General features: G+C 54.2%; 1 protein-coding gene across 2 annotated transcripts in view; it reads right to left on the reverse strand.

Annotated features, from left to right (window-relative positions):
• Positions 1-18,171, reverse strand: part of CAMTA1 (calmodulin binding transcription activator 1) — a 979,917-nt gene that overhangs the window by 266,289 nt on the left and 695,457 nt on the right. For both annotated transcript variants that reach the window (XM_018060410.1, XM_018060411.1), the window contains exon 6: positions 15,254-15,325. In XM_018060410.1, coding sequence (XP_017915899.1) covers positions 15,254-15,325 — 72 coding nt within the window. The remainder of the gene's footprint in view (positions 1-15,253; positions 15,326-18,171) is intronic.

The raw sequence follows: 18,171 nt of genomic DNA on the forward strand, positions 1-18,171 counted from the left end.
GCTTCCTGTCCCTCAAGCAAGGCTTGGACACCTACTGGATCCTGGGCCCCTCTATGGGCTGGCATCTGAATGTCTCACGAGTTTTCTTGCATCACCTCATTAGCAATACTTGCAGGCCCAGGCTGGTCCTCAAGGGACATCTCAGGCGGGGCTGGAACTAGCATGAGGCAATGGATTGGTCTTATGCCTTGGGTTAAAATTTAAGTAGGTGCCCAAATGCTCATCACTGAGACAAATGCTATTTTAATGCAACCTTCCAAAAAAAAAAAAAATCAATGCAAAAATTCTCAATGAACTAAATGCTAAAACTTTAAATAAAGATAGGATGATCACCACTGACTTCTCCTTTTGCCTTAAAGCTCTGATATGGCTTAGGCTGGCCTGCAAGCTGAGGGGTAGTGGCTCCACCCCAAGTGAAGGTTTATCACCCAAAGTGCTGGCTTCCTAGTCCCATCTGGGTTGCCACAACTGCTTCTTTCCATGTCAATTCGAGGAGACCGAAGCACAGACGGCAACTGCTGAGGGGCCTTTGCGCATTTGCTACAGGAAGTGAGGAACACAGGCAGTGCAGGTGGCCACATGTCAGAACACAGCCATTGCGACCGTGGATTCCTGTTCATTGAGCATGCGCTATGTGCTCCGTGTCGTGCTGAGTGTTTCACACGTGTTGGGGCTTTTTTTTCTCTTCCCAACAACCGCCCGAGGCAGGTACTATTATCACATCCATTGTGCAGGTGAGGAAACCGAGGCACAGAGAGGTTAGGCTACTCCCCAGAGGACTACGGGCAGAGCTGGGATTTGAACTCAGAGCCTGAGTGCGCTAGGAAGGTGGGCAGGGAAGCCCCTGGTCCTCCCTCGGGGAGAGAAGCAAGGGGAACTTGAGAACAGGACAGTGCCTGGGGAGGACAGCCCTTATGGGAGAGGAACTGACTATCCAAGTGAAAGCCAAGGGCACTACCATGACCCTGATGAAAGGTCCACTGAGTCACTCCAGGCACAGGGGTGGGACAGGGTGACCTGGAGTCTGGGGCTGGCACCCCATGGAAGGTCTGGGGAGCTGTGATGTATACAAAGGGGACAGCGACCATCCTGGAGGCAGCTCTCAGATGCCCAAAGAAGACCTCATTCAGCCTTAGAGATAGCCATGGTGGCAGCTAACTTGTCCCCATGGAAACTCAAGAGGAACCTCCTCCTTTTGCTCCACAAGGTAGGAGCCTTTGTCATGTGGGCAAGGACTAGGGAGGCCCAAGCAGGTCCTGTGACATAGGATGTGGGCTCCAGTCTCCACATCTGTGCTGCACAGAGGTGACAGGGCAGGGGTATGCTGAGCTGGATGGGAGTTGCTTGTTATGTTTTCAAGAACGCTGTAACTGGGGCTTCCCTAGTAGTCCAGTGGTTAAGAATCTGCCTTGCAATGCAGCAGATGTGGGTTCGACCCCTGATCAAGGAACCAAATGCTGTAGGGCAACAGCCCCTCACTGTAACTACTGAGCCCGTGAGGCACAAACTAGAGAGTCTGTGTACTGCCGTGCAAGATCCCACATGATGCAAGGAAGAACCCACGAGCTGCAACTAAGACTCGACCCAGCCAAATAAATATTTTTTAAAAAGAGAATGTTGTAACCAATGGCCATCAACTTGGAATCCTGAGATCCGCTATAGTGGGAGTATTTACACCTTGGAAATTGGCAAATATAACCCATCAGGAATTTGTTTTTGTTCTTCCCTCCACTCCCCCACCCCCACCACAAGAGACCTTGTTGTTGAATATTTACCAGCACACCACTGCATTAGGGAACAAAGTCTCAACACCTACAAAAATCTGGCCAGCTCTCAATCAGCCATACTAATCACAGGAGCATTTGTGTGTTTCTTCCCCAAAGAGGCGATCATCCTGCCAAACAGGGGTTATAGTCCAGCGTCATTTCTGGGCCTGAAAACACGATCTGTTTCTGGCAGCAGAATGGTCTTTGATCTAATTAAGCTTGACTTGGGCTGCTGTTGTAAGCCTGCCTCCTCTGATCAGACACCATCGGCTGGCGGCTGAGCTGTGTGCTGGGTGGCCAGGAAGCCAGCCTGGAATTTTAAAAGGCTCTGGGTTGCCTGCGGTCTCCATGTAGAAGGGTGTCCCAGAAGGAGAGGCCTGGCCTTTGGGAAGCAGGGTTCAAGCCCAGTTCCTCCTGTAAATTGAGGTGTCCCAGGTGAGTCTCCCAACCCCCTCTGACAGCTGTCCTATGCAAACAAAGGGGTTGGGCCAGCTGGTCTCTGAGGCCTTTCAGACTCTGCAGCGCATGAAGCTGAATCCTCCCAAGCTGAGTGGGGCCTGGCTGGTGCCCAAGAAGCCCCTCCTGTAGAATCAGGGTTACTCCCTGGGACCCCTCTCCACCCGGCCGCTCAAAGCCTCACAGGGCCTCAGCAACCCAGATCCTGCCGGTGATGCTGACCAGAGATGGCAGAGCCCGCCCAGGCCCCAGCCTCCAGGGACCCTTCCTTTGCTGTAGCTCTCTGCCCTGTGCTGTCCACACTGCTTAACTTTGCAGGAGCAGGGGTTGGCTAAGAAGGCGCCACGCTATTCCTGGGCTGGCTCCAACCCCTCCCAAAGCCCCAGCCGCCACCAATGGCAGCTGCTCCTGGGAAGCAGAGAGAGTGGTATGTCAGGGAGCATCTCGGGGGCTGTCACTCGGTGATGCCTGTCGGGGGCTGGCCTCCTCCCCGCCTCCCCTGGGGCAGTGGAGCTGCCTGCTCTGGAGACAGGAGACACGGGTGACACATAGCAGACTACAGCTGTGGATGCAGCCACAGGAGAGCCTGGGGTTGGGTCCCAGGGTCGGGGAAGGCAGGGAGGGACTGGCCAGGAGAGGTCAGGGCTGAGCTGGAGGGTGCAGAGGAGGACCTCCTGGGGGCAGGACCTCTCATTCTTAACTTCCCAGAAGCCACAGAATGATTTGGATCTGTGAGGACTCAGCTGGAGCGAGCTGGGTCAGGCACATCCCAGGGGATCATGGACTCGGGCTCAACCAAGGCCTTCGGCTGTGAATGCCAGAGGCAGGGGCTTGGCTAAGGCAGAGAGGCCTACTCTGCTGATGGTCAGAGAGGGGAGGACCCAAGATGGGGGCTCTGCAGGGCTCAGCAAGATGTGGGTGACTCTGTAGGGGTGAGGGCTGGGTTTATAACAGTTCAGGAGGGGACAGTGCAGAGAAGGTTGGGTTAACAGTAAGGTGCTGCCTGGCGAGATCAGGGTATAGGTATAAACGTGGGATCATTAGTGTAAAACTGGTACGTGAAGTTGTGGACCCAGGTGAGAGGATCCAAGTAGATGGTGTAGACACAGAACGGAAGGCAGAGGAAGCTCAGGGATATCCCAAGCTCTAGGGCTCGAGGAAAAGATGTGGGGTCTGCAAAGAACCAACAGTGTGGGAGGTAGGCAGCAGTAGAAGAGAACATTCCAGAAAGAGGGAATGGCCAACCTCATAAGTGTTGCTAGAGGTCAGGAGAAATGAGGATGGAGTGAGGTGACCTTAGTGTTCTGCAATGTGGAGATCACAGGTGGCTCGAGACAGCCCTGCCATGGCGCAGAGGAGGAGGAGAGCCGGAGCAGGAAAGAATGAGGGTGGGCAAAAAACGACGACAAGCAGGCACGTAACTGAGGAGGACTCTGGTGTGCCCAGAAAGGAGAGGTAAGAGCTCCCAGGAAGCCCTGTGCATCTGCGGGTTGGGGGTGATGGCAGAAGCCTCCTTCAGGACCCCAGAACCTCTGCCTGGGAAGAAAGCAGGAGAACCAAGAGGGGGGGTGAGAGGAGCAGTGATGTCTTTGTGCACGTGGGTTCATCCTTGCACACTTGTATTCACCTGTGCACGTGTTCACCTGTGTATAGCTGTTTACCTGCGTATACTTGTGCATACCTCTGTATACATGTATTCACACCTGTGCTCATCTGTACCTGTGCACACCTGGGTTCACTTGTGTATACCTGTTTATCTGTAAATACCAATGCACACTTATCTACACCTATATTCATCTGTGTTTACTTGTGTACACATGTGTACACCTGTGCACATCCACATATACCTGTCCGGCTAAAACCATCTGTCGTGAATCTGGGGTGTGTGATGTATCTCACCTGCATCCTGGAGCCATTGAAATAGTAACGGTTGTAAAAGCAGCTATGATGTCACGCTGGGGGACCAGAGTCTACAGCACCCCCAGGCAGTCCGACTGCATGAGCTGGGCGCCGCCAGAGGCCTGAGCAAGCACTGACGTTCACACATGGAGCTTGTCACCAAAGACTCACGTCTGCCACTTCACTCTATTAAATTACATCTGAATTTCATTCTTGGCCCTTTGAGTTCTTTCAGAGGCAAAATAGAAAGTGTTTCCTTGAGGCAAACTTTTGTCTTTTGCTTTGGAAACGGCACTTTCCCCTTTGCTCCAAAGAAGATTAGGATATTAAGGACAGAATGTCAGCTGAAGATTACATGAAATGGATAATTAAACAAAAGCCCACATTATAAGCCATCCAGAAGGGAAATTAAGCTGCTTTTGCCTTCTCCCCGTCTTTGAAGGATGCTCTGTCGAAAGGGAGCAGGGATTGTTTGGCTTGATAAATAAAGATAGTAACCAAACTGCAGCGCCCATTGTTCTGCCTTTATATTAAAAGCAATTGCTTAGCCAGCTGACAACACACACCATGGAGGCATAAACCCCTCTGCAGACGGAAGGATTAAGAGGCTGACAAGGTCTGGATAATAAGACTAATTAATAATTTCCATCCTAAGGAACTGCAGCTCTGGCAGCTTCATTCTTCCTCTGCCTCCCAGTCTGGCCTGGGCAGCCCCGTCCTCTAAAGGAAGGACGGAAGGTTTGCAGGATGGGCCAGGATAGATGGCAGTCAGTCCCAGCGGGGCAGGGAGCCAAGGGGGTCCCGGGGGAGGGGCTGCAACAGATGGAGGGCTGCAGTGTGGAGGTTGCCTCTCACTAACCATGCACAGACCGCAGAGTGAAAGGGAGCTGGGTTTGCTGTCACACTAGTCTGATAGACTAGTATTTCTTCATTTGAAAGGTGGTCTGGATGGGACCTTCTCAAGGGACCCCCCTCCTCAATTACATCCACCCAACGAACCCCCTGGAGCAAAAATGGCTGGAAATGGAGCAAAGGCATTGGTTAGCCGCCCCTGCTTGCAGCCAAAACTGACGCAAGACTTCTGCAACCCTCTCCCGCCCCCCAGGGAGGTATTTTATACCTGTTTTACAGACAAGACCTAAGGTTCAAAGAGGTTAATTGACTTGCCAGAGTCATGTGGCTAGTAGAAGGCAGAGCTGAATTCAGATTTCAAGCCTCGGGCTTAGAAGGACCACAGGTGTGGGGGTCCCAGAATTTAGCCAATGAGAAGCCTGTCCAGCAGCCTCAAGGCCTCCCCCACACTCAGGAGCACCCCCCTCCTTCCACATCCATAAGGTGTGGGCAGAGCATTCTGCTTCCCCAGAGGAACCCAGGGGCACATGCAGCTATGATTCCCAAAATGAAGGTCAAGCAGCTGAGACCCAATCACTGGGACTTTCTGGGTTGCCCCCATCTCCAGCAACATGACCAGGTGAAAAGACCAACCACCTAGGAATGTCAGAGGAGGGGGCCAGGATGAAAATGCCCAGCGACTTTCCCGAGCGAGGATAATGGCTGCTTTGGGCAGGGGGACAGCCATATTTCTCTGGAGGCTTTAGGTGGTAAGGCAGAGACCTTGGCATCGTAAATTGCAATCAAGCAAAGATGTCTGAGAAGGAAATAATATCGGCTCTGCTGCGCAGCCTTGGCAAAGATCCTGAAATCTTAATGGAATTGAGCAATTTTTTGCAAAGCACCGTAAATTCCTAGCGTCTACCTTATCTTCTCATCACGTTTTTCAAGGCACATTAAATGGAGAAAGAAGTGGAAGCTGCTAGTTAGAATGAAACCGGAACACGAAAGCGGCTCCCTGGATGATCCGTCTGAGACCACAATTCATCCCCACGCGCGCCTTCCCCGCCGCAGAAGGCCTTCACCACTTACTGCTTGTCTGCTCCTGTCTCCGCGGGTAAAAAACCTCTCCCGGGCTTATAAGCGGGGCTTCAGTCTACTTATCTATCCCGTGGTCTGCAGGGTCTCTGCTCCACCTGCCTCCTGCCTCCACTCGCCTCTCCTTCAGTGCCAAACCCCTTCTGGAACTCTGTCCGAGAACCCCCAGCCCCTGCGCTTCTTTCCAGACCTTGCCCGTTTCCATAATTTGCCAACAACCATTGCTTGGTGGGCCATGGCAGCCCTGACTTGTGATGGCTATTGTTACTATTACTGATAACCATCACAATAAGGATAAAAGGGTCTCATTTCAGCCTGGGAAGTCTTTCAATGCCTCTGCTGGGCTGGACCCCTCTCTCCCGCTGTCTTCTCCTGGGTCCAGCCAGACATGGGGGCACGTTCTCTCCCCAAGCTCCCTCCAAGTCACTTAATAGGCACCAGGGTCTGAGACACCAGCCCTGTGCCTAGCCCATGGATCTGGATCCCCACATGTCCTTACTGCTGTACACTGTGGCCCAGAACTGCCGCATGTCAGGAAGGGCATGGATGAACATCCCCGCCCCATTCTTCCATCCTTGAGTTCACCTCCTCCTCCAGGAAGCCTTCCTTGATCACCCAGCCCACTCTATGCTCCCTTCTCTGGACTCATTGCATTGACAGGCTCCCAGCACCACCTATTAGAGTCATAATAGAGTTCATAGGTCACATAAACTCAGGGTCAGAAATGACTTTGATGCCACAGGGCCTTTCACACATCTCCACACAGAAGATTTCAAACGTTCCAGGCCTGACAGCTCCCTCCCCTGTCTTGCTCTGTCCCTGGTGGACTGGAGAGAGCTCAGAGGGCCAAGAGTGCAGACCTACATGAGGCATCAGACCTTTCTGTCCTTCTGGACATCTGGACCGATGCTCAGAGGTTAGCAGCTCCAGAACTGTGAGCTACCTCCCTTCCCATCCTTGCTCCCTGCCCCTCCCATGTCCCTTGGCCCGGCCACTGTGGCCTGTGAGCTCCGGAGGCTGGGACCACGTGTCTTTAAGGGGCCTGAATCAAGCCCTGCTTTCCCTAGTCTTTGGTGGGTCCCATATTCTCCTGGACCCTCTTTTCCTTAGAAAATCAGGGTGAGTTCACCCAGTCCTGACTTTCCTCCCAGGGCAGCTGTGAGAACCCCAAAACTAGATCTGGAGCCTCATCAAGTGCCGAGGGCCCCCAGGTGCCCAGGCTATGGTCCCCCTGAGTCTTGTACCCTCTGCCCCAGCCCAGCCCATACATGCCATCTGCCACGTCCACTCTTGTGGCAGAGGCTGCGACACAGGGGTTATGCTGAGTCAAGCTGCCACTTCCTCCACGCAGGGTCTGTGGGATGGAGCAGAGGGGGTCCAGCCAGCCTGGGCCAGGGGCCAAGGACCCCTCAGGCACCAACTCGCTTCTGCTCCCTGAACTGCATGGGTCAAAATGCCCCGTTTGGGACACAGTCAGCCTGCCGGCAGCACAAGCTCTCTAGGCTCAAGCAAAGCCTCGTTTGGCAGCAAGCCCGCGAGGCCTTGTTCAAGGGCTGCGTGCAGGGCAGGCTCTGGGTGCTTTATTTCCCAACCACTTCGATTTCACCCCGATGAAACATAAAAGTGGTTACTGAGCAAGAAGCCATGAGTACGTTTTATGAGGCTATAATATCTTCCATTAAAGAAAAAAGATGAAAGAGAGAGAGAGAAGGAAAGAAAAGAAGGAAAAAAGGAGGAAGAAAGGGACAGAGATGGATTCCCACGTCTCAGGGGCGGCCTCCTGGTGGAGCGCGGCCCATCTCATCTTGCGTGGAGATGTCACCCCAATAGGACGAGCCTGGGGATGGGGGGCGAGTGCAAACACCTTCTTCCAGCCGCTCCGCTGGTCTCATCTGGCGACCCAGCTCACCTGCAGGGCCACCCTCAGGGCTGCAAGGCCTGGTCCAAGGAGGGGCCACACTTCCAGACAGACTGAAGATGAAGATGGGGGGAGGGGAGAGACACTTGGGTTGCAGAAGAGCTGATCATTTGCCAGATGGAGTTCAAGTCACTTTGAGGGGAGGAGAGGGGGAGGGACGTTTATAACCGTGACAATGCTGTCGCTGCAGAGTAAGTGGAGGGAAGGAGGAGAGGTGCCCTGGCTGGCTTGCCCTGATCAGCCCCGCTTTGGTGGGGGGTGTGGATGTACCATGAGAGATGAAGAGGTGGTAGGAGGTGGGGTCACAGAGCTTCCCAGGTGCATCAGGATTCCCTGTGGAAATCTAACCTGGAGCTGATGGGGTTGAATTGTCTGTGATCCATGGGGCACTTGCTGCAGGCCAGGAGCTGGGCTCCCTTTTCATGTGTTCTGTTTCATTTATAGGGAACTCTTACAACAGCCCTGAGCAGTCCACACCATCCTCAGCCCCATTTTACCGATGAGGAAACCGGGATTCAGAGAAATGAGATAAACTGGCTGGCATCACAGAGCTAATGACCCCATCCCACTATTTTAAAGGGTTCAAATGAACACTATCGCAAACCTCTGTCCACTCAGTGCTCTGGGCGGGCACTAAAAGGGCAGTACGTGGGGCACGTACTGCATGTCCCCCTGCCTGACATCCCCCACCCCACCTCACCCCAGCTTTGCCACTTCAGGGAAGCGATGACATTGGAAGACCCTTCCTGGGGAGCTGGAGGCAGAGGGCTCAGAGAGAGGCCCTCACATCCACAGTCAGGTCTGTGCTGATGGACAGAGCTATGCCCTGAGGCTCCAAGGGTGTGGTGTCGGGACACAGCACTGGCTCCATGAGGTGCCCCAGTCCCAGGCTGGGAGGAGAGGCCGGGGCCCACAGCCTGCTCCCCCTGCCCACAGGCAGTGCCTGCAGGGCTGCCCAGAGGCCCTTGGGGGCCCGAAGGCCTTGTTCAGAGGAGACGAGGCCCCAGGGGCTCTGGTGAGAGCCACATGAGGTGGGAAGGGTCCCTCTAAAGGAAGGCAGGGCTTCCTTGGGACATACTGGGGTCCAGGCCTGTATCTGGTGCTGTGAGCAGACGGCCTTCTCTGGGGCCCTGTCCGTCCACCTGTGAAGCTTCAGAGATCTGGTTCACCTGGGGGACCATGGGCCACTGTCCCTGCCCCTTGCCAGCAGCCACCCTGGGAGTCCCCTCCTCCTGGCAGAAGGAATGCCCTCCTCACAGGCTCCCTGCTCTGGTTCCTCTGCAGTTCTGCTATCAGGATGGGGTGGACGGAAATTGACCATGCAGAGGAGGAAAGGCCAACAGGGGGCCCACAATCCAACAAAAGGAGTAAGAGCTTCAGTTCGACCCCCTAGGTCTTGCAGGCAGGTGGGGAAGTGGTTCTCATGGGCATTTTTCAGGGGACCCTGGGCTCGAGCAAGAATGGGGGCCTCCCCCATCCTGGAAGGCAGTCAGTCCTGTGGTGGAGCTTCCCTCCTCTCCAGGGGTGGGGAGGGTTTGGGGGCCAGGGCAGCCTGCAGTGAGCCCCCTCGGTGAGCTGGCTTCACCCCTATCACCCCTGCACTCCTCTGTGATGACTCTGCACTCACTGTTTCTGTGGTGGCTGGGGTGGCAAAGCTCAAGGTCAGACTGGAAGCAGTGAAGTTGGGGGTGAAGGCAGGTGCCCCGTTCCCTGGCTGCATGACCTGGGACCAGATGCTCAAAGCTGTCTTTGCTCACAGACTTAGAGAACTGAACTCGTGGCTGCTGAGGGTGGGAGGAAGAATGGGGGAAGGGAGTTTGGGATCGACATGTCCACACTGCTGTCTTTAAAATGGATAACCAACAAGGACCTACTGTATAGCACAGGGCACTCTGCTCAGTGCAATGTGGCAGCCTGGATGGGAGGGGAGTTTGGGGGAGAATGGATACATGTGTATGTGTGGCTGAGATCCTTCACTGTCCACCTGAAACTATCACACATTGCTAATTGGTTATACCCCAGTAGAGCACCGAAGAATTGATGCTTTTGAACTGTGGTGTTGGAGAAGACTCTTGAGAGTCCCTTGGACTGCAAGGAGATCCAACCAGTCCATTCTGAAGGAGATCAGTCCTGGGATTTCTTTGGAAGGAATGATGCTAAAGCTGAAACTCCAGTACTTTGGCCACCTCATGCGAAGAGTTGACTCACTGGAGAAGACTTTGATGCTGGGAGGGATTGGGGGCAGGAGGAGAAGGGGATGACAGAGGGTGAGATGGCTGGATGGCATCACTGACTCGATGAACGTGAATCTGAGTGAACTCTGGGAGTTGGTGATGGACAGGGAGGCCTGGCGTGCTGTGATTCATGGGGTCGAAAAGAGTCGGACACGACTGAGCGACTGAACTGAACTGAATTGAACTTTGGCTCCCTGATGTGAAGAGCTGACTCCCTGGAAAAGACCCTGATGCTGGGAAAGATTGAGAGCAGGAGAAGTGGGTGACAGAGGATGAGATGGTTGGATGGCATCACTGACTCAATGAACATGAGTGTGAGATGGGGAAGGACAGGGAAGCCTGGTGTGCTGAAATCCAAGGGGTTGCAAAGAGTCAGACATGACCTAGCGACTGGACAACAACAATGCAAAATAAAAAGTTTTAAAAAGCTGTTTTTAGCGCCTCCCAACAAGAAGGGTGACAATGGCACTCCAGGGAGTCAGAGATGGGTGCCCTAGAGCTGGTCTCCTGGAGGGCAGGAGGCTGGCGGTGGGGGTCAGGTGTACTGCCCAGTGGGAAGTCGGTCCACAGGGGCCTGGCTGTGTGGTCCCAGATTCCCATGTTTAGGGTTGTCAGGGCAAAGCTAGAACCCCGCTCCTGCTTACAACCCACATGTCCTAGAACTGGGAACCTGAATGCCTGCCATTCTCAGGGGTCTAGGAGCCCACAATCCCAAGGTTCCCCCCAAAACCCCAGGGTCCTGTATTTGCCCAGCAGTGCCCAGGGTCCTGCAGGCCTTGGTGTGAGCTGCCAGTGTGGCCAGGGAGCAGCCCCTGCTGCCTCCACCCTGGTGAGCTGGTCTCGACAGCCGCACAGCCCCGAATGAATGGCGGTGGCAGACACACAGGAACACACCCCCTGCTTCACTTGAGCATGGAAAACATTCATTAAGCATTTTAGAGGACAAGGGCAAAAAGAAAAACACTCATTAGAAGCAGAAATAGTTTCCAAATGAGCCATACAGAATCTGCTGGCAAGTCTGGCCTAGAGTGGGGGCCTGGCCTCCTGGGGGAGCAGGCAGCGAGGAGGAGAGCACAGAATGGGGCATGCGGGACCCAGGAGGAGGCAGGGAGGCCAGAGCCTAAACACTGGAAGATTCCCAAACAGGAGAGGCCACAGTGGCAGAGATGGTGGTTGATGCCCCTTGCTGTCTGGCCCAGCCAGCAGCTGGGACCACACTTCCATGGCCCCAGCAAGACTCAAGGCCTGGGCGGCTGCAGTGATAACCATGTTAAATGCCGTGGGAGGCAGAGCAAGGAGGAACGGGGAGGCCTGATCCCAGCCCAGCTCCATCGCTGACCAGCTGGGTGACCCTGGGTCTCACCTTGACCTCTCTGGGCCTCAGCATCTATCTAGGAAATGCAGCGGCTAAGCTGGGGGCAGCCTATGAGGGCCTTGCCAGCTGGGACACATGGAGCCCTCAGTGGTGCTAGTGATGTGAGGAGCGTAGGTGGGGCCGGCTGGGGGCAGGGGCTTCTCTAGGTCCCAGGGCAACCCCCCAAAGGCCTTGGAGAAGTAGCCTGAGCTTGGGTCCTCTGGGGGTCTCGAGACGCTGCCCATGCAGGTGACCATGTGGTGCCTGCAGAGCACGGCAATGACCTTACGCGCCCTCCACTCCAGGGGAGGACTCTGGTTCCTCAGTGTCTGTCGGCTCACATCCTCATAAAATATTTATCAGCAATGAGAGAGAGGGGTGTCACACCCTCCCTGAAGCCAGGTCACAGGGAAACTGAGCGCTGCGTCAACTCCTGTCCTTCCCTCACTCCTCCTGCTCCCCGATGCTCTGCTTCTAGCTGGGGCAGCCACCTCTGTGCAGGCTCTGACATGCTGCCCCTCCCCTGTCCTGGCAGCAGAGTGTGGTAACAGGGGGGACATGCTGGGCCCCCTTGATCATGCTGGGCACTCGGGGCAGACGGAGGAGGCAGGTGGCTCCCTCAGGAAGATGACAGTCTGTCTGGAGAGGAAAACTGGGCCTGTGTGGGTGGGGTCCCCATAGTGCTGAGAGGCCTTGGAATTAGCCATGTCACTTTGAGGCTCTCAGAGGCAGGAGTGAGCTCGCAGAGGCTGCCTGGCAGGAGACGGCCACTCAGCCAGCACGGCAGCTGCTGGATGGGTAGGGCTGCTCCCAAAGGAAACTCTCCTTTATCCAGAAGCCCTCTTTCCCTCCTTTCTTGTCCTCCAAGCTCCCTTCCTTTCATGGGGGCCCCCCACCCCAGCCAGCCTGCTCACCTGGGCAGTGGGGCTTGAAGGGCATGGCTGCTCATTGCTCCCTTCGCCAGCAGCATGTCACCGGTCCCCTAAGGGACCCACTGACTTCTTTGTTGCCATTTTGGCACCAAGCTCCTCCTTTCTCAGCTCTCATCCCATCAGTGCCCTGATACCTTCACTCCCACCTAAGCCTTTATCTTGGTAATTGGTATCAGAGGAAAACTTGGGCTGATTTCCATCTGAGCCAGTGTCTCATGGCTTCTTTCCTATTTAATAGCAGAGAAATTAAACCTGGCCACGCATCATTATCCTGGTGGTGTAATTAACATCAGAACAACTGCCCTGAGCTGGGCAACTGCCACACTCACTCTGGGGCTTCACGCAGGCCCGGCACTGTGCCTATTGCTTTGGTTTTTGCTCCTTAACCTCCTCCCACCTGGGAATGACCGGGCACAGCAGCCCCTCACCACATCCATGTACATCCTCACTTTGTCACTTGCTCACAGAAACAAGAATGATGTTTGAGGACACAGAGGAGAAGGTGAAGAGACAGTCCCCCAGGGACCAGGAGAGAAGGGCTCAGATCAGCCTTGGAGAAACCAGATCATGTGATCCTGGCCTTTGGGGAGACTCGGGTTCCCTGGCAGCTGAAAGGTAGCAAAGCCCAGAGGCATGTGGGTAACCCCAGGTACATTACCAGCATACAGTGGCTAGGACTGGAGTGCAAGGGAGGGGAGGGCTAGACAGAGGAGCAGGATCCCTCCTGCTTCTTTCGTGGCCCCATGAGAAAGGTGAGGGCAGCCCAGTCTAACAGTGAGCCTGCTCCAGGGGCCTGAGTGACTGGAATCCAATTTGGGAAGCAATTGGCTCAGACTTCACGGCTGCCTGGAGATGTCTGAGATCATGGAAGGAGAGGGAAGGAGATCCACCGAAATTTAAAAGCCATCAAAGCCTGAGGGAATGGAGACAGGGGTGCAAGAGAAGGGCCTGGAGGAGAGGGAGCAGCCTGGGAGAGCAGGCAGCTGCAGCTGCCAGATGGGCTGGCTGGCAGAAAGTTGGCTCTGGGGATGCTGTGCTAACAGGAGGTCAGTGGTCAGGCCGGGCAGAGGAAAGAGGTACTCTGATGGGGCCTGAAACTGGAAAACACCAACACGGTACCTGGGGCATTGGAGACCCAGGAATGAGGTCACGAGGCTGCTTGGGGTGAGAGTGATTCTCTGGCAGCCATAGTGCAACCCTGCGGACAAAGCACTTTCCAACTCCACCAGATCTCTGCTCTCAAGGAGGAACCCACACCCCACCCCTGAAGCTGCATAGAAGACCCTTTGCAAGATGGAGAAATGCCTTGGGTCCATTCTTAGTTACAAGACCTGGAAAGGATCACCCCAGGACCATGTTGAAGGTCCCTTTCACAAGGACAGAGGGCTGAGCAATTAGAGAGGCAGGTGTTGCTATGCCAACATCCAAGGGGGACAAACCCCAGGAAGTTGACCCTGGTCAAGGTGTCGAGGAAGTTGTGTCTGCAGATTAGCACCTCCTCCCTTGGACAGCCTCAGGTGCTACCCATTAATGAATGTATTGAACCACAGACAATTATTTCTGGGGACTAAAGAGAACAGAAGTGTGTGAAGGCAAGGGGCTTGATTCGTGGAAGTAAGGCAGATCTGATGGGCAGAGGTCTGGGTCTAGGTGTGGACGCTGAGGCTGCTCTGTGCCTAGAAGACATCTTCCAGGCGGCCTTCCCTGGAACTAGCTGCCCTTCTGCATTCCATGGCATGCGCAACTCTCTTCTCTCAGAACATGTGCCATGAGCAGTGGGGGGCTTGCTTTCCTGTCTGCTGGACCCCTTCCAAGTGCATCCTCCAGGTCGGGGAGATCCCCAAACCCCTGGGACCCAGGCTAACTTGAACCAAAGTGGATGCAGAAAGTAAGACCTATGGAGGGAAAGGCCAGAGGCAGCAATTCCTGGGCAGAGGCAGTAGCAAGAAGTTGCAGTGATGCAGACAGGGCCCCCCAAGGAACGGGTTCTAGTAGAGAGCGGCTGAAAATCACAGGACAGGGTTTGGAAAGGACCCAGGTCCAGGCTGACTGGGTGGACCCCTCAGACCCTCCCACTCATACAGCAACACCTTCTACTAGGCAAGAAGATCATCAACACAACCAATCTGCCAGAAGCTGGGCGGCCTCAGGGGCGGCCTCAGGGCTGTGCATCAGCACCATGGACAGAGGATCCAGGAGCCAGGCTTCGGCTTGGAGCTTCCGGATAGCTCCTCCACTCCTCTCTCCACACTGCTCCCCAGCAGACATCACAAATCGATTACAGAGCCCCTTCCCCGAGAGCCAGGGGCTCCTGCTCTGCCAACAACCGTTCCAATCAATCCGACAGCCAAAGGTGTGACTCTGGAAACCGATTTTACACACGTGCCGACGACAACAAACTCACGTGAGAAAACAAACGTGGTTTTCAGCCAAAAGGCTTTTCTCAGTCAGGGGCACAGTGCCCAGCCTTCCCTGTCCTCATTCGAAGGAAACTGAGGTACCCTGGAAACACCTGGCGGGATTTTACCCTCAGGAGGCAGGCAAGGACTCTCCCCCGCCAGTTTCTCCTTTTCCTGGTACCTGACATTGCAATGGGCCAACTGCACAGCTGGCCTCAGTGCCACATGTCAACATCCCTAAGGAAAGCTGACCGGGGCGCCTGGGCCTGAGGCCGCCGCGCGCAGGAGCCCCGCCCGACTCAGCCCCCTCCGCAGACCCTTCCCCAGTACCAGAGACGGAAGAAGAATCCAGTCCCAGCCACCTACCTGAAGGAGCCAGTAGCACCTCCGGTGGAAGGTGGGGATGATGGAGGAATGGACATAGCAGCCGTACAAGCACTAGGGAGAGAGGAAAAACGAGAATTCAGTTGGAAAGAGGGAAAGGAGGAACAGAGAACAGGGGAGGAGCGAGAAAGCGCCACGCACACTGCCACCACCCCAGGGAGACGGAGGGGTGCGTGCCTCCATGTCTGGCTCTAGGACCAAGGCTAAGCTCTGGGATACACCTAAGAAGCATAGCTGGGACACCCCAGTGGGCAAACACGGATGGACAGCTGGGGTGCTCACCCTTGTGGGGCCATGGGGACACGTGGGAACCCAGACAAGGCAGGGGCCAGGAGAATGCACAGAGGTGTACATTATGCCCATCACTTTAGGGCAGTTACCCTGGGAGTTACCCTGGAGCTCATGCAGAGAGTCTAGGTTAAGACCCTTTGGTGTTCGGGGTGGGACTGAACAGACACACATTCCAGACCTTTCCTGGCCAAGGAGAGTCCTCCCTGGCGGCCCTGGCTGGGAGGAACTTGAAGGCTGGGGGCTGGGGAGAGGCAGCACTCCCTCAGACTAACCTCTGGAGCCTGAGACCTCTTGTGTACACCCCCCACTTTCTGGTTTTTATTTAGTTTTCTATTCATACTTGCACTTGTTACAAGTATCAACCTGCATCTTTTACAGATGGATCTGGTTTCAGAAAACAGCTGGAGCCAGGATGGAGAAGGTGGGCGAGGATTCAAGTTCAGGAACAGCAGAGAGAGGGGACATGAGGAGGGACAGCTCTCATGGGGCTTGTCTCTCAGACCCAGGCGAGCTGACCAGGACTGGGGGAGGGGCACAAGGCAGGATAGCACATTGAGTCGAGGGCGTTGTGGGGGCCTGCCTACCGGCAGGGGTGAGGAAAAAGGAGCTAATGAGAACAGTCAGATCCCTCCTGTAATTGAACTCTGAGTCTGAGCGGGAGGAAATTGGTCTTTTCTTTTGGAGCCTCCAATTCCAAATTAGAATGAACTCCTTCTATTTTCTTTGGAGTTCCCCTAGCTTCCCAAAGAACAGGTTCCAGAAGGGGCAGAAAGAGAAGGCAGGCCACAGAGCCTCAGAGGACGAAGGACAGGAAGGTGTTCCCCTCCCCTCTCACCGAAGTCCCCCAACACCCACATCAACTCTGCAGAGAGCGATGGCCGTCAGCTCTGCGTTCACAGCTTTCATCAGTTATTTTTCACACCCTCAAAAAGACCAAGTGCAATTTGGTTCAACTAGGAGTCCATTTGAGCCCTGCCTGTCTGATTAGCAGAGCTGAAAGAGAAATCATTTTGGACTATGGGACTCTGGCTGCAAGAAAATCAGATTTCCAATATGTTAGAACTTTTACAGATTGCTGTCAGCTGGGACTTAAGCCCTGTACAAACCAAACAAACAAAGCGGAAATTAATTTAAACGATTCCCTTGCAATTCTTGCCCACAAAATGTGTATTTATTATTAAGAAGGCAATATTCTTTTCTGACTTTTCTGGTTTTCAATAAACTGTGTTTCTTTCTTAAAAAAAAAAACAGAACAAAACTATTTTTTTGATAGCTCATTCCTTCCTGCCAAAGGAGCCTCGTGTCTGGACAGTTTCTGTGAGCGCTTGGTTGCAGTGGAGGAGCAAGCCACCTGCAACTTACATCAGCCCCTTCATTTGGATGCTGCGTGTCCTTGTGGGCAGTTTCATTGCTTTCAGTCAGGCCATGAGTCGGATGGAGGGAGGCATAAACTGTTGGGAGAAGTCTCTCCCTCTCTTTGAAATGAAAGCCTCTTTTTGCACTGTTCATCCTCTCGAGAGTTTGCAACGACTGCCCTTCTTCACCTGTCTCTTTCTCTTTCCACCGCTTTTCTTTGAACTTGAAAAGAACATGGCCGTTTGCAGCACCATCTGCCCCTCCATTAACTGCATTCTGTCTGGGTTGGTCTGCAGCATCCTTGCACCAAATGCTAGGTAATCACTGAGAGTTTACCAAACACCTACTGTGTTTCCCGCCCCCCCCATGAGAGCATGGCCCCTCTCCCCAGCCATCCCAGTACTCCCCTCTTGGGCACCCTCCCCTATCCTGAACCATCCAGAACCATCCAATAAACAGAGTGATGTTAAAAAGAAAAATCGCCGTTTCTACATCAAGGCTCATGCATTTTAATCAGAGGAACCCTCGGGGCCTCACTCAGAACCTAGTTAGTCTATTTTTAGATGTTACTCCAACCACCCTGGTGATCTGATGTCTCTGGTCTCCGCAGATGAGAAGCACGATCTTAGAAAGGTGGGAGAGAGACACCCTGGACAAGAACAGCTGCGTCAAATGGCATCGAGGGACGAAGCTCCCCAGGGAGCCCCAAGGACTCAAGAAGCCTGAAGGCATCAGACAGTCCTGCCGGACAGTGTTGTCCTGCCTAGCACACCAGTCACTCCATAGCTGACTTGTCTATCTGTATTTCCTGGAAGGGAGCTCCTGGCAGGCAGGACCTTTCAATGAAGGTGGCCCATAGTTCCCCCAAACAGCACCCTCAGAACATTGGTCTCGACAGCCTGGTGCAGGGCAAGACCCAGAGACAACACATGTATAATTCTGCTTGTAAGGACTTCCCTGGCAGTCCAGTGGTTAAGACTCTGAGTTCACAATGCAGGGGGGCCTGGGTTCGACCCCTGATCAGAGAACTAGATTCTGCATGCCACACCTGAAAGACCTCACATGTTGCAACTAAGACTTGGTGCACCCAGATAAATACTATTAAAAATGGGGGGGGGTAGTTTTCAAGGAAAACTGACAAGTGTTGGAAAGCTGTCTGGAGGGAGGCTTCTGGTGCCTGGTCTTAGTGAACTAGGGCCAGCAAGGGATGGATTTCAGAACAAGGCATCCTGCTCATGGGGGGAGACCTGCCA

The sequence above is a fragment of the Capra hircus genome, chromosome 16 (genome assembly GCF_001704415.2).
Source record: "Capra hircus breed San Clemente chromosome 16, ASM170441v1, whole genome shotgun sequence".
Taxonomy (NCBI): domain Eukaryota; kingdom Metazoa; phylum Chordata; class Mammalia; order Artiodactyla; family Bovidae; genus Capra; species Capra hircus.